We start from the raw sequence: 12893 nt of genomic DNA on the forward strand, positions 1-12893 counted from the left end.
CATTTTTTCGTTACGCGTGACATTTTTCCGTTACGCGCCATCTTGTAAATAAAAGTTGCATAATATAGTAAATTATTTTTTTGAAAAATAAGGTCATAAAGAAGTTTCACTTCTTACGTGTGTACACTTGTACACGCACACATTTTTTTAATGTACACGACATTAAACTTCGTAAAATGTGAAGTGAACTTCGAAATGCGTATATTTCATGCAACTAATATTACTATACTAATATAACTATTCCCTTGTTCCAGGATCTCATTCCACCACAAGACACGGAGTCGTATCTTCTAAAAACGCAGAACGCGATCACAAATCTACAAGCAAAATTGCATTCAGCTAGAAACAGCAATGCGTCGACAATCCCCTCACAACTTACCACCAGCCTCATCAGTGAAAAGACGATTGTATCCCGTCTGCCGCTCTCCCAGCTTAGCAGATCAAACTCCCTCAACTACCGCTTACGAAGGAAAGACAATGGCAGCGACAGCAGCCCCCTACGCAGTCCAGGACACTACGTCATCACCGGCTCCTCGAAAGTTCCAGAAAATTCTAGAATCCTCCTCAATTCAGCGTCCCGATCTCTCGACGCGGAAGCGCGAAGAGATTCCAACATGAACAGTCCAAGTTCAGACAGAGGCTTACTCAGCAACAGTTCAGATGACAAAACACTATCAAATCGTCCACCGTACGATGTGGACACTATTCTATCACCGCACAGAAAAACGCACACACGGCACAGATCTTTCGGCGGCAGAAACACAGAGTTTGTCGATAACAACAACGCAACTCAAGTTTGTCTCAAGACGGTATTGAAAAACAACGCCTTGGATACCAAGGAGTATAGGATCGATCAAACTCGTAGTCAAGGCGAGAAGAAGCACCAGAGAGTTTTGAGCGATAGTAAAGCTAAACCGACGTATAATAACGCCGCTTTTGGCTTGTCAATCAGGCGGTCCAGCTCTTTTAATACAGTGAACAAGAACAATAACATCATCGACCCAAGATTGGTGTCGAGAAGATCGAGTGGTCAGTCAGAGGAATACAAAGATTATTCGGACGAATCGGACAACGGGTCGTTCGATAAATCGCAAGATATTAGGTACAAGCGGCAGATCACTAGGGGCAGAATCGATTCGCCAGATTTCAAATCGATAGCTCCCGCCAATTCGCCGCGATGTCCGAATACGCCGGAGATGCAGAGGAAATTCGGGCCGGGATTGGTCAGGAATTCGGTGCGAGTGACCAATAAGGAGAGAGTGGTGAACACGCGCATGTCCGAACCACCAATGGGGAGAGAGGAGCGCGCTAAACCGACCAATCATCAGAGTAGAAGAGCGGCTGAACCAACGCGGCAAGCTGTACTGACTAGGCTCTCGAAATCTAGATCGTCTACGCGGGAACCACAGAAACAAGATAAAGGTAATTTTTTTTTCTAATTTCTAGTTGACAGAGTTAAAAAATTTCGTAGTGTACAAGCAAAAATAATTGCTACACTACTAAAAGTACCTAGTCAATATTTATATGTATACACATATTTATATAATATTCAACAGACAACAAGCTTGATATATCCAATGCCAAGCCAATTTCAACACTATTACCGCTATATAAGAGCACATATCCCTTCCCGTCTCACCTTAACTTTCCGATTTACAAAATCCTACTAATATTATAAATGCGAAAGTTTGTTAGGATGTGTATGTGTGTTTGTTACTCTTTCACGCAAATTCTACTGAACCGATTACAATGAAATTTAGCACGCATATAGAGAGTAACTTGGATTAACACATAGGATAGCTTTTATCCCGGAAATCTCACGGGAACGGGAACTATGCGGGTTTTCCTTTGAAAAAGCGGGCGAAGCCGCGGGCGGAAATCTAGTCAAAAATGAATTATAACATTATAAATGATTATAATGCTATTTACACACAGCATAATAACCATAAAGTGCAAGACATTAACCAAGAACCATAAACAATCAATTTATCGAAGGACCCATTGTTTTTGCAATCATTGTCTATGATTTTATTGTTTCGAAGTACTTTAAGATCCTTTGATTATTGATAAAGGTTTTAAATAATTAGGAAATGCTTAAGGGAAATGCTAATCGTATGATTTATCAATCTACATTTCCGCGACTTTGGAATAAAGTATGTTATATTTATACACAGCATAATCACTACATTCTAGAGCGTTTCTATTATTTATTTTATCGCTACTAAAACAGTATCAAAACAATCCAGTAAGATATGATCACAATATTCTCATAATGGTCAAAGCTTTTCCAACAAAAAAAAAATATCAAAAAAACATTTTTTTTTCAATTCCAGGTCAAAAGAAACCAAACCAACACCGTTCGTCATCAGCTCTTGCTTCAAAAGAGATAGAGTTTTCAAATTGGAAGAAACGAGCATCCTACGACCCTATGAAAGCCGCGCAGGCGGAGAGAGAGAGAAAGAGACAGCAGATGGCGAAACGGCAGGAGTGTAACAAGGACGACCTTAGTTCGCCTAGGTATGATTTTTTTAATAAATATGTAAATATGTATAAATAAATATTTCGGTACAATTTTCACACACGGCACGATCTGATCCCATACTAAGCCTTCGCTTGTGTTATGGAAACCAGATGGCTGATAAACATACATATATAATTTTAAATAAATACTTATATAGATAATTAACACCCAGACACAGAGAAATAAAACACCTATGTTCATCGCACAATATTTTTATAGATTTATTTTAAACTTTATTTTAGAATACATGAATTATATTCCACAAAAAAATAATAATAATACACCATGTTTTTTCGAACTAATATTTCTATTAATTATTTTTTTCTTAATTATTATTGAACTGAAACTTCTTTAGGCTCATAGAGAGTAAAAATTTAGTGGAGTAAGGCGACGATTTTGGTATCTCTGAATTTTGCCAAAGAAGTTTCACTTCTAACACGTAAGCTTGGCACACACGCTTTTTTTTGTTACTATACTTACATAATAACAATGTTTAATATTTTTAATTTTTTCAATATTTATTACTGTTTTACTTCAAATTTTGAATCCATTGCAGCCAATCATCACCAGTCCACCGCTCCCAATCGTTCCACACGACGAACATAGCGGACCTCACCCTGGACTACTCCTCCGAGGGTACGGAGGATGATCAGCTCACACTGCCAATAGATCCCATGGTCACATCCACACATTCGGACATCCTGGATGTGAGGAGACGGGTGACCGATGTACTGGGGAGGGAGTTTGTGGCTAATTTTAAGGTAATAATAATATGCTTAATAGTACAGTTTTGTGTATGTATACGTAAAATATATTAGTTAACAAAAAATAGGCGTAAAATGTTTCTTATTTAATAAAACAAATATAGTCTACTAGTGGTCCACCCCGGCTTCGCCCGTAGTACATATTTGGCAATTAAAGGTAGCCTATGTCCTTTCTCGGGTATCAAAATAACTCCATACCACATGCAAATTGGTTCAGTAGTTTAGGCGTGATTGAGTAACAGACAGACAGACAGAGTTACTTTCGCATTTATAATATTAGTATGGATTATGAAACAAATGTTACGAGTGTAAAACTTAAAATACCTACAAGTAGGAGATTATAATCTATTTTTATAACCTAGTATCTATACATATAATAAATCTGTAGAAGGGTCAATTCTATACATTGAAAATATTAAAAAAATAAACAGCAGGGGGTGTTACTGGATCGATACCAAACCAAAATATGTGATTAAATTTTGTGTTGTTTAAATTAGTTAACGGTATTTTTATGACTTTAAAAAGTTGCTTTAGGAAGCAATAAATATAATTCTTGCTTTTGTAATAATTTTAATATCACATATTACACATTAGTCATTTTCGTATTGACATAACTAACGTCACCATTAAAATATATACTATACTAGGTTTCCGCCCGCGGCTTCGCCCGCGCAGTCAAAGAAAAACCCGCATAGTTCCCGTTCCCGTGGGATTTCCGGGATTGCGTCATTTTCCCGGGATAAAAAGTAGCCTATGTCCTTTCTCGGGTATCAAAATATATCCATACCAAATTTCATGAAAATTAGTTCAGTAGTTTAGGCGTGATTGAGTAACAGACAGACAGACAGACAGAGTTACTTTCGCATTTATAATATTATGGATTTATTCCAGGTGAACCAACCAGACAAAAAACACACGCGCAAACCAAAACCAGATAGAGATAACCTGGACAAGCGGAGGACGTTCATCCTGGACAGTGACTCCACGACGAACGGCAGCAGTCCCCGGAACAGCTCCATATTTAGCCAGGAAAAGTCTCTCACGGATACGGAGGGAGAGAGTGGGACAGAGAGTGCCCCGGTTGTTATGAGGCAGAACAGGCCGCAAGTGCAAGCGAGACAGAGGTAGGGGTGGTAATTATGGGGAGAAAACTGGGAAATAAATAAATATTATAGGACATTATTACACAAATCGACCTAGTCCCACAGTAAGCTCAATTAAGGCTTGTGTTGTGGGTACTAGGCGACGATAAATATTTAATAATAATAAATACATATATAGATAACACCTAGACCAAAGAACAAATAATCGAGTTCATCACACAAATATTTGCCCTGACTGGGGATCGAACCCGGGACCGTCGGCTCAGTAGGCAGTTACTTACCACTGCGCCAACCGCGTCGTCACTTTCAATTGTACATGCCAATTTCATGGTGGGAAATAACAGCGGGAAGTGGGAAATTTTTGTGGTAGATGGTGCAGAGTTGGTTTTAAATTGCAAATAATGCAAGTCTCAATATTTAGAATTTCTAGGATTCTTGCAATTTTGAGTTTAACCCAGATGTTACTGAAACAATTTTTGTTATCATATTAAGGTGAAATTTACATATTGTGTCCATATTACAAAAAGTTTAACTGGAAAAATAGTATAAAATTTTTATCTATTGTGGAAATCTCGGAAAATGGTGTACTTTTAAAAGGACGGTAGTAATATGTACTACTAAGTAGGTAGACTATGATATTAAAATGACATCATACATTTCACATATATTTATGTAGCAATATGAAAGTTTTCAAAACATAATTTAGGATGCAAGGTTACATTACATTTAGGACAATAGAAATTGGCTTTCTTGTGACATTCTATACACCGAAGCTGCTTGTCTCTGTACCTAATGATGTGATCTTTTCCATCAAATCCAGAGGTTTCATGGAAACTCTAGCACCTTTACGTTCCTCATTCTTATATGTTTCGAGCAGAGCAGTTCCAACACTTCTAAGAATGTGGAGATAATCATAATGGCCCCCTTTTACTTATATATTTGCCAAGAATTATGTATTGCCATATCTAGTCCATGACAAGTCAAAGAAAAATACCACTTCTTGCCTCTGATAGATGTCTTGTACAAACCGATGCTCTGGTCGGATCTGTCCACCCCTCCTATTTTCTCGTACTTTTTTTACGACAACTATATTTTTCTTCTGTTGTTGTGAAAATCTCTTTACCGTAGACACAGGCTGAATCGTATCAGAGTTTGATGCAACAGTCACAACACTGTTATCATTCCATTTGCAAAATAAATTTGTTCTGCTCTGGTCGATTGATGCTTGAATGTACCTTGTGGTGTCTTTTTCAATTCTCAAAGGCAGCAGGCAAAGGGCATTTCGCGACGCGATTTTCACGTACTGTGCCAGTAGCCTTTATTCCTCGTACTCGAAGTTCATCAATGAGATGAATGGACGTAAAAAAGTTATAAAAAAATAAATGGAATGCAGCTTTGTCCTATATTTGTCGCAGTACATAGGAATACTGTAATACAACGCTTGCACCCAATCCCAGAGGCTTTTGGTATTTGTTTTGATTACCAACATCATTCGATTGTCCTTGGTATGGAATATGGATCACACCAAACTATGCAACCTAACCGTGTCGCTCCGACCCAAAATTCATACCCCCATCTTATCGGTTTCCATCGTATGAATTGCTTGCATGGATGGCCGTCATAGTAGGGCACAATGACTTCGTCGATGCTGTGATGCTGTTCAAAGAGTGCATGCGCAAAAAAGTACTCTGTAGTAGTACATATTACTACTGGCCTTTTAAAAGAACGGCAATTAAAACTGCATAAATATCACAAATGAAATGTAATCTAATAGTAGGTAATATATATCTTATATATAAAAATGAATCGCAAAATGTGTTGGTAAGCGCATAACTCGAGAACGGCTGAACCGATTTCGATAATTCTTTTTTTATTATATTCCTTGAAGTACGAGGATGGTTCTTATGTAGGGAAAACGTAAACATGTACCACGGGCGAAGCCGGGGCGGACCGCTAGTTTCTGATAAAACACGTTTCAAATTACGTGTATTTAAAATAAATCAAGTAATTTGTTGTAATTTATTGATAATACATTTAACTTTATTATTCAATGGAAAATGGCAGAAATTCTAAAATAATTTAAAAATATACCACTGTTATAAAACGACACAACACTTTAATTTTCCAATTCCTACAACCGTGAGGTGCCAAATGAATATAAACATTTTTTTCAAAATTGCCCTCATTGTTAATAATAATTTTATTTATGGTGCGTCCTTTTAAAAGAACGATAGTAACAACTGGGTTAATGCAGTCGGAAAAGTACTCACATACAGGATTAGGTTGAATGAAAGTAAATCGTCAATTGGTAGATTTTTCTTGTACGAATTTCGAGTAATATCAAAACCAGGAATAACAATGTATTAGTATTTGTTTTCAATAAATGGTGCATTTATCGAAGTCTACAGCATATGTCTAAACAAATAACGTTACTCACATAATGATAAGTTTATTTGTGTAAAACACTTTCAATATTTCTGTAATTAATAAAACTTGAAACAGTCGATTATCTGTAGGCATATTTCAAAACATAGCCCAAAAAAACCTACGTATTCTTTTAATAAAAAAAAAATGTGTGCGTGTACTTAGTGTACACACGTAAGAAGTGAAACTTCTTTATGACCTTATTTTTCAAAAAATGTACTATATGCAACTTTACAGAAAATATACGTTGAATCACGCGTGGTAGGGATAAGAAAAAGAGGGCGCGTAACGGAAAAATGTCACGCGTAACGAAAAAATGTTAAATTTTTTTCCAACCCCGATAAAGAAGTTTCACTTCAGAAAATCTTCCTTAACTTCTATAAAAAACAAAGATTCAAATACTTACATACCTACTTATTAAAAATATACATTACAGGTACAGTGGTGATTACTCAATGTCGTCATCAACAACTTCAGCGAGCAACAAAAAGCCAAAAGAGATACAACCGAGATATCTAGACATATCCAAATATAAATCGGAGAATTCGCCGAAAAACTTCTTAAGACGGGACCCGAGTAAAACATATGTAGGCGTTCTTAATAATAACGAGAAAAACGTTAGCAAGGGTAGCGCTCAGCATTATGAAATGGGTAAGTTTAAATTCATTATTATAATTGTATAATCATTAATTTCAAAACAAAAAAAAAATAGTTTTTCCAATTTTTGTTATCCAAAAAAATCGATAATTTGATAACGTACTTGATTGATTTTGAAGAAATAAATTTAAACATATTAAACGTAAATAATTTGGCGCCAAAATCCGCCATCTTTTTTTTAACGTTTGACATGGCAATTGTCACTTTGACAATTCTGGGGCCTTAGACAAAGTAACAATTAAAAAACGATAACGAAGTTAGAAAAGGCAAAAATGTATGGGATTGACATACGCCGCGTTAGATCACGTGGTCTATCTAATGTCAATCCCATACATTTTTCCTTTTCTAACTTCGTTATCGTTTTTTAATTGTTACTTTGTCTACGGGCCCAGATGTGTTTAAAATTAAATCTTTTAAGAGTGTATTATAAATTCGAAAATTTATCATTAAAATTAATTTATCATTATAATTATTAATAGTTGTATTTTTTGCGTTTCGTTTTACGCGATGTTTTTTTTTATTACATTATTTACGGGTATAGTGCATTAGGGTAATTCCGGATGACGGGTAAATGCAATAATGTTAAATTATAATACGTAACTAGTGACCGATTAAACAAATATGAATGCTATTTTTACCAAACCCGTTTTTTTCATACGATACCTTCACGATACTCATAATAAAACGATGCTCTGAAGTGGTATTCACAATTTTCTGAATAACCCGACATCCGGAATACCTCGAATGCACCTTATATAAAATCCACTGATATTATAGTCCATAAATCACTTATTTGTATTTAATTTATTTGCAGAACAAAAGAAACAAGAGTTAGAGAAGTGGAAACGAAGAGCGTCGTACGACCCGCGCAAGGCCGCGGCGCTCGGCAAGTCCAAAACACCGCCCAAGACTGCGAGGTGAGTTCGCACTCAAACTCACACTCAAGTCTACACAACTCCACTCAAATAAACAGCAGTCATATTATTTGAGTTTCGCAAGTACTATTCAATTTCAACTGAACGTCAAAGTTATATTATCTGAAAGAAATGAAACCTTAAAACTCAAACTAAAGTCAACATCACTGCATTTTATTCAATTCAATGTTCCTGTTTTTTACATCACATCTTAAGTAATACGTTAAAAATTTCGTTCAATATTGAGCAAGTCTAAGTAGGCCATTAAAATTTATTTTTATTTTTATTAATACCTACATACTTTATGTCGTCTATGGTTATTTTTTAGACTTATAAAAATCATTCAAATTGCCATATTTGTAAAATAAAAGTTACAGAAATCCAATATGAAAGTTTTAACTTTATTCATTATTACATATAGAGTTCATTTTAAAATGATGTATTGTGTTTGCTATGAATCAAGATGTAAATATCTGCATTTTAATTGTAAAAATGTACCTGTAGATATAATATTATTAATACAAGATTGTTGTATACTTTTATGTTCAACTATTACTTGCTTTATACTACCTACTTTAGTTGTTTATTTTGTATTCTATTATTTTTTCCCTTCTTTTGTGTTATAAATTTCGATTAAAAATGTCTGGTGATTAATACTTAGAATTAGATTATAAATGAAAATATAGAGTAAAATAAATTGTTAATAAAAAATAAATGTTTAACACAAAATATCTTACAAATTTTAGAGCGTGACAGTTGCCAATATGCATGCAATTTTGGCTAAAGTGCCACGGCGGCCATCTTGTGTAATTGAGGTTAGTTAAATGTCAAATTGACATTTCGAGGGAAATCGGATACTCGTACTTACTAATCCGCACAAATTTTAATCGCAATGCTTATTAATATTTTTGCTATTCATTCCGCTAGAGTGTGGGTTTATCATATTTTCTAAACTATGTAAATACACAAAAAAATGATGTGTTGATTTAGTGATTTCTTCATGACATTTTTCAAATTAAATCACCTTTTCATTGGCTTTCACCATTTGAGGAGTTCTGTTATTATGGTTTTAATTTAATATTTATTTGTATTTTATAAATGTATATAAACTTAATATGTTGTTACCTCGTGTCGTTAAGCTTATAAATTCAAAAGAGATTTTTCGGAAATAATGTTTTTAATACAGACCTAGTTGACAAAAATTGAAGACGGTAGAATCAATAAAAAAAAACATGTAATGTGTTGCCATTCTGAAAAAATCTCTTTTGTAAAAATATATTTTATTTAATATGTCTAAAGCTCTTTGTACATACGCCTAATCTTAACAACCTTGTCAAACTTATTTTTTTTAATCTATCTTATTTAACAAATTCATGGTGTTATTTCATACTATTATAAAGAACTAGACTCACAATCACGTTTAAATATGTTCTAATACAGAACATTTTTACTTTTTTCACCGAGAAATACACACCGTATTCTCAAATTTTCAATGAATGTTTTTAACGCTTGGCAGACATTTTTGTGAATCTTTTTATAGGTGGTTGTAAATCTAGTTGTTTATAACACTTCAATGATCAATTCTCGTTAACTTATTAAATATTAACATAAAATTATGACTTTTCCAGTAACGTATTACGCTCGCAGTCATTCCACGGGCCGGTTCTGTCGCCGAGCGTGCGCTACCAACCTCCGCCCGGACTCATCCACGAGTCTTACGACGCTTCTAGCGATAACGACTTCTAGGCGAAAATAATAAATAAACGCCAATGTGATAGTGTTGTGTTAATTTATTTAGTGCGTGTATCCGAACGTGTTTCGCTTTATCTGTCCTCTGACGTAGCTGTCAGTTTTGCCGCCGATTTTACGCAATATGAAATAGGGATGCTGCAATCTTTTTTTTTTATTACATCGCACAAAATATGCAATATGCGTGCACGTTTCTTTTTATTGTATAGTATTTACACGGTTGATGTATCGAATGATTTAAAATAAGGATAAATTTATGTTAAGATTCGATCTTAAATATACATTTCAGGTATATGTAGGTATTTAATATATTGTAGTAGGCGTCCGATAATAATTGATGCAGTAATGAATTTGTAGATTATACTCGCTCATATCATATACATCGATTTATTTCTTTAATGTAGCTAGATTATTTTACTTAGTGCAATAATTATACATCACATTATTTTTAGTCTTAAAACACCGAGTTTATTATCTATTAAGTCACTATTGATTAGAATATCGCGCTACTGCCATTGAGGTACTATGTACTACGTACTAGAGAGGACATCGCTACTACACTATTTGTAACACGAGTTAGAGCCAATCGTCTCAAACCAATTTTTTATGTCATAGGTTTTAATTGATAAGTTTATTCATATTTTTTTAATAAGATAAACAATATTTTTTTGTTACATTGATTGGTTTTAATTTATAAGTAATAAGAGGCAAAGTGTATGGCCCACAAGCCGCCCCGCGCCGCGGGGTGTTTGATTTTGTTCGTGGTGTCTCCTCTATACGTAGTAATAATACATCAATGGCTACTGCAAACTTTTTCTTATATATCGACCCAAAAGTATCAAGTTTACGGTAACTTGGATAAGTTTTTAAATTATATTTGGCTTAATAACGATGTCCAGTACGTTAAGAATTTACAACTTGCACATGTTCCGATTATGGTAAAACATTTTATATTCCTGTTGTAAGCTTAGAAAATTGTCAATGATTTATTTTGATGCGAACAATTTATATTTTTCTATTTAAAATTCAATACTCAGCCGAAAATGAAGTATAATTTAGCTATGTATATGTACTCGTGTTAGAATTGAATTAAGTAAGTACATACGATTCTTTTTTAGCTTTCAGTATTTTTGTACAAATTATTATTTACATTATTATCTATTATATGAGATTAAATATATTTTCTTTTTATTTTCCCACGGGAAATAAATGCAATTTTTATCTGTGCTAAATTGAATAAATTATTTTCCCGCCTAAAAATTAACATAGACTATCTTTTTTGTCATGTCTATAAAAAATTAAAAAGGTAGAATTGCAACATAAGCCTGGCCTTTGTATTAATTCGTTGTTAAATTATTATTGTATTCGCTGTAAGCGTAAGTAGAAATTTTGTAATTGTATCAATGTTAAGCATTTCATAATTGTTTAAAAGGAAAATAAAAGGAAATTGGAAATGAATTTTTGGTTTTTATTTAGCGTGACTGCGCAATCCAACCTTACCTCCTACCATCTTTACCTCCTATCCAACCTTACTAATAATCCTTATCCTCCTAAGGACCGATTTTTCAATGCTTGGATAAAACTTATCCGTCCAATAAAGCATTACACGATAATATTAAAATGTCACGTAAACTGGCAAATACGGGCAATTAGAATACGTTTTTGAAATGGTAGTTTTATACATTATTCGACGAATAAGTTTTATCCAAGCATTGAAAAATCGGCCCTAAAATAAGCTACCTAACAAAATATGAAATTTTGTATATAAAAATCCTATTGTTTAAAATACATTAAGTAATTGTGATAACCGATCGCATACGTAACAAACATATGAATATATCCAAACATGCACAAATACTCAAATATCAGACGATCCAATATGGCTGACTTGTAGAACCAAAGAGGTCCGGGTTCGATTCCCGGTGGGAACTTACAATAAAAACTAAAAAGAGATTCTGACAGTGCACAGTGATCACCTACTTGCCAATAAAGAATATCGATCAGTGAAGTGAGTGAAATTGATGTGTAATGCATCGGCCCCATACAAAGGGCACAGAAATTCACTAAGGGCGCGTTCCCACCGTGTCGTGACGACAGATAATCGTGTAGTTTTAAGTGTCGTGGCTTATATGTTTAAATGGAGGTGTTCACATTTAGAACGACTCAATTTACTGTCGTCTACGACAGTTTTTGCAGTGACGACACTTTGTCGTGACAGTGGGAACGGCAAGCACGACAGTCGTAAAACGATAAAAAATCGTGGACGGCAACTCTATGACGTCCATTGAACTCAGGAGAGTAAACGCACTAGTAATCACCAAGCGAACGCAGAGGCGACTAGATTTGTAGCTTGCTGATGATGTGTAAACGACAAAGCGACTGCCAGGAAACGATAAAATGTCGTCGCGATCCAATGGGAACAGCTAGATACGACAGTCGCTAAACGATAAAAAATGTTGACGACAAACAATCGTTATAATGGGAACAGGTAGAGACGACAGTCGTCGAACGATAAATTAGTCGTTACGACATAGTGGGAACGCGCCCTAACACAAATATCTAGGTATTCATATTCTTCTTAACATAATTATAAAGATAGACTAGAAAATTTGAAATAGACGTTTCAAGTTGCAACTTTTTAAGAACCAACTTTCGTGGCACCGACACATCCACCCACTCCAACCAATGTTTTAGGTTACTTTTCACACTGATATCTATAATAACTAATAGCAAATAATCGGGCATTGAACACACGTAAAAA

General features: G+C 34.6%; 1 protein-coding gene across 2 annotated transcripts in view; it reads left to right on the forward strand.

Annotated features, from left to right (window-relative positions):
• Positions 1-11590, forward strand: part of LOC149476647 (uncharacterized) — a 46964-nt gene extending 35374 nt beyond the window's left edge. The window contains exons 3-10 of one of the 2 annotated variants that reach the window (XR_016317827.1): positions 255-1422; positions 2334-2517; positions 3078-3282; positions 4177-4409; positions 7249-7463; positions 8284-8386; positions 9130-9198; positions 10012-11590. Coding sequence is in view for 1 of the 2 variants with exons in the window: in XM_089711863.1 (XP_089567989.1) it covers positions 255-1422; positions 2334-2517; positions 3078-3282; positions 4177-4409; positions 7249-7463; positions 8284-8386; positions 10012-10129 (2226 nt within the window). In the remaining variant the exon portion in view is untranslated. The remainder of the gene's footprint in view (positions 1-254; positions 1423-2333; positions 2518-3077; positions 3283-4176; positions 4410-7248; positions 7464-8283; positions 8387-9129; positions 9199-10011) is intronic. The other variant, XM_089711863.1, reaches the window with a different exon arrangement.
• The last annotated feature ends 1303 nt before the right edge of the window (positions 11591-12893 follow it).

Source organism: Colias philodice, chromosome 27 (assembly GCF_061535455.1).
Source record: "Colias philodice isolate Cphi_HAF_F1 chromosome 27, ilColPhil1 Martin Lab GWU primary, whole genome shotgun sequence".
In the NCBI taxonomy this organism is placed as follows: Eukaryota; Metazoa; Arthropoda; class Insecta; order Lepidoptera; family Pieridae; genus Colias; species Colias philodice.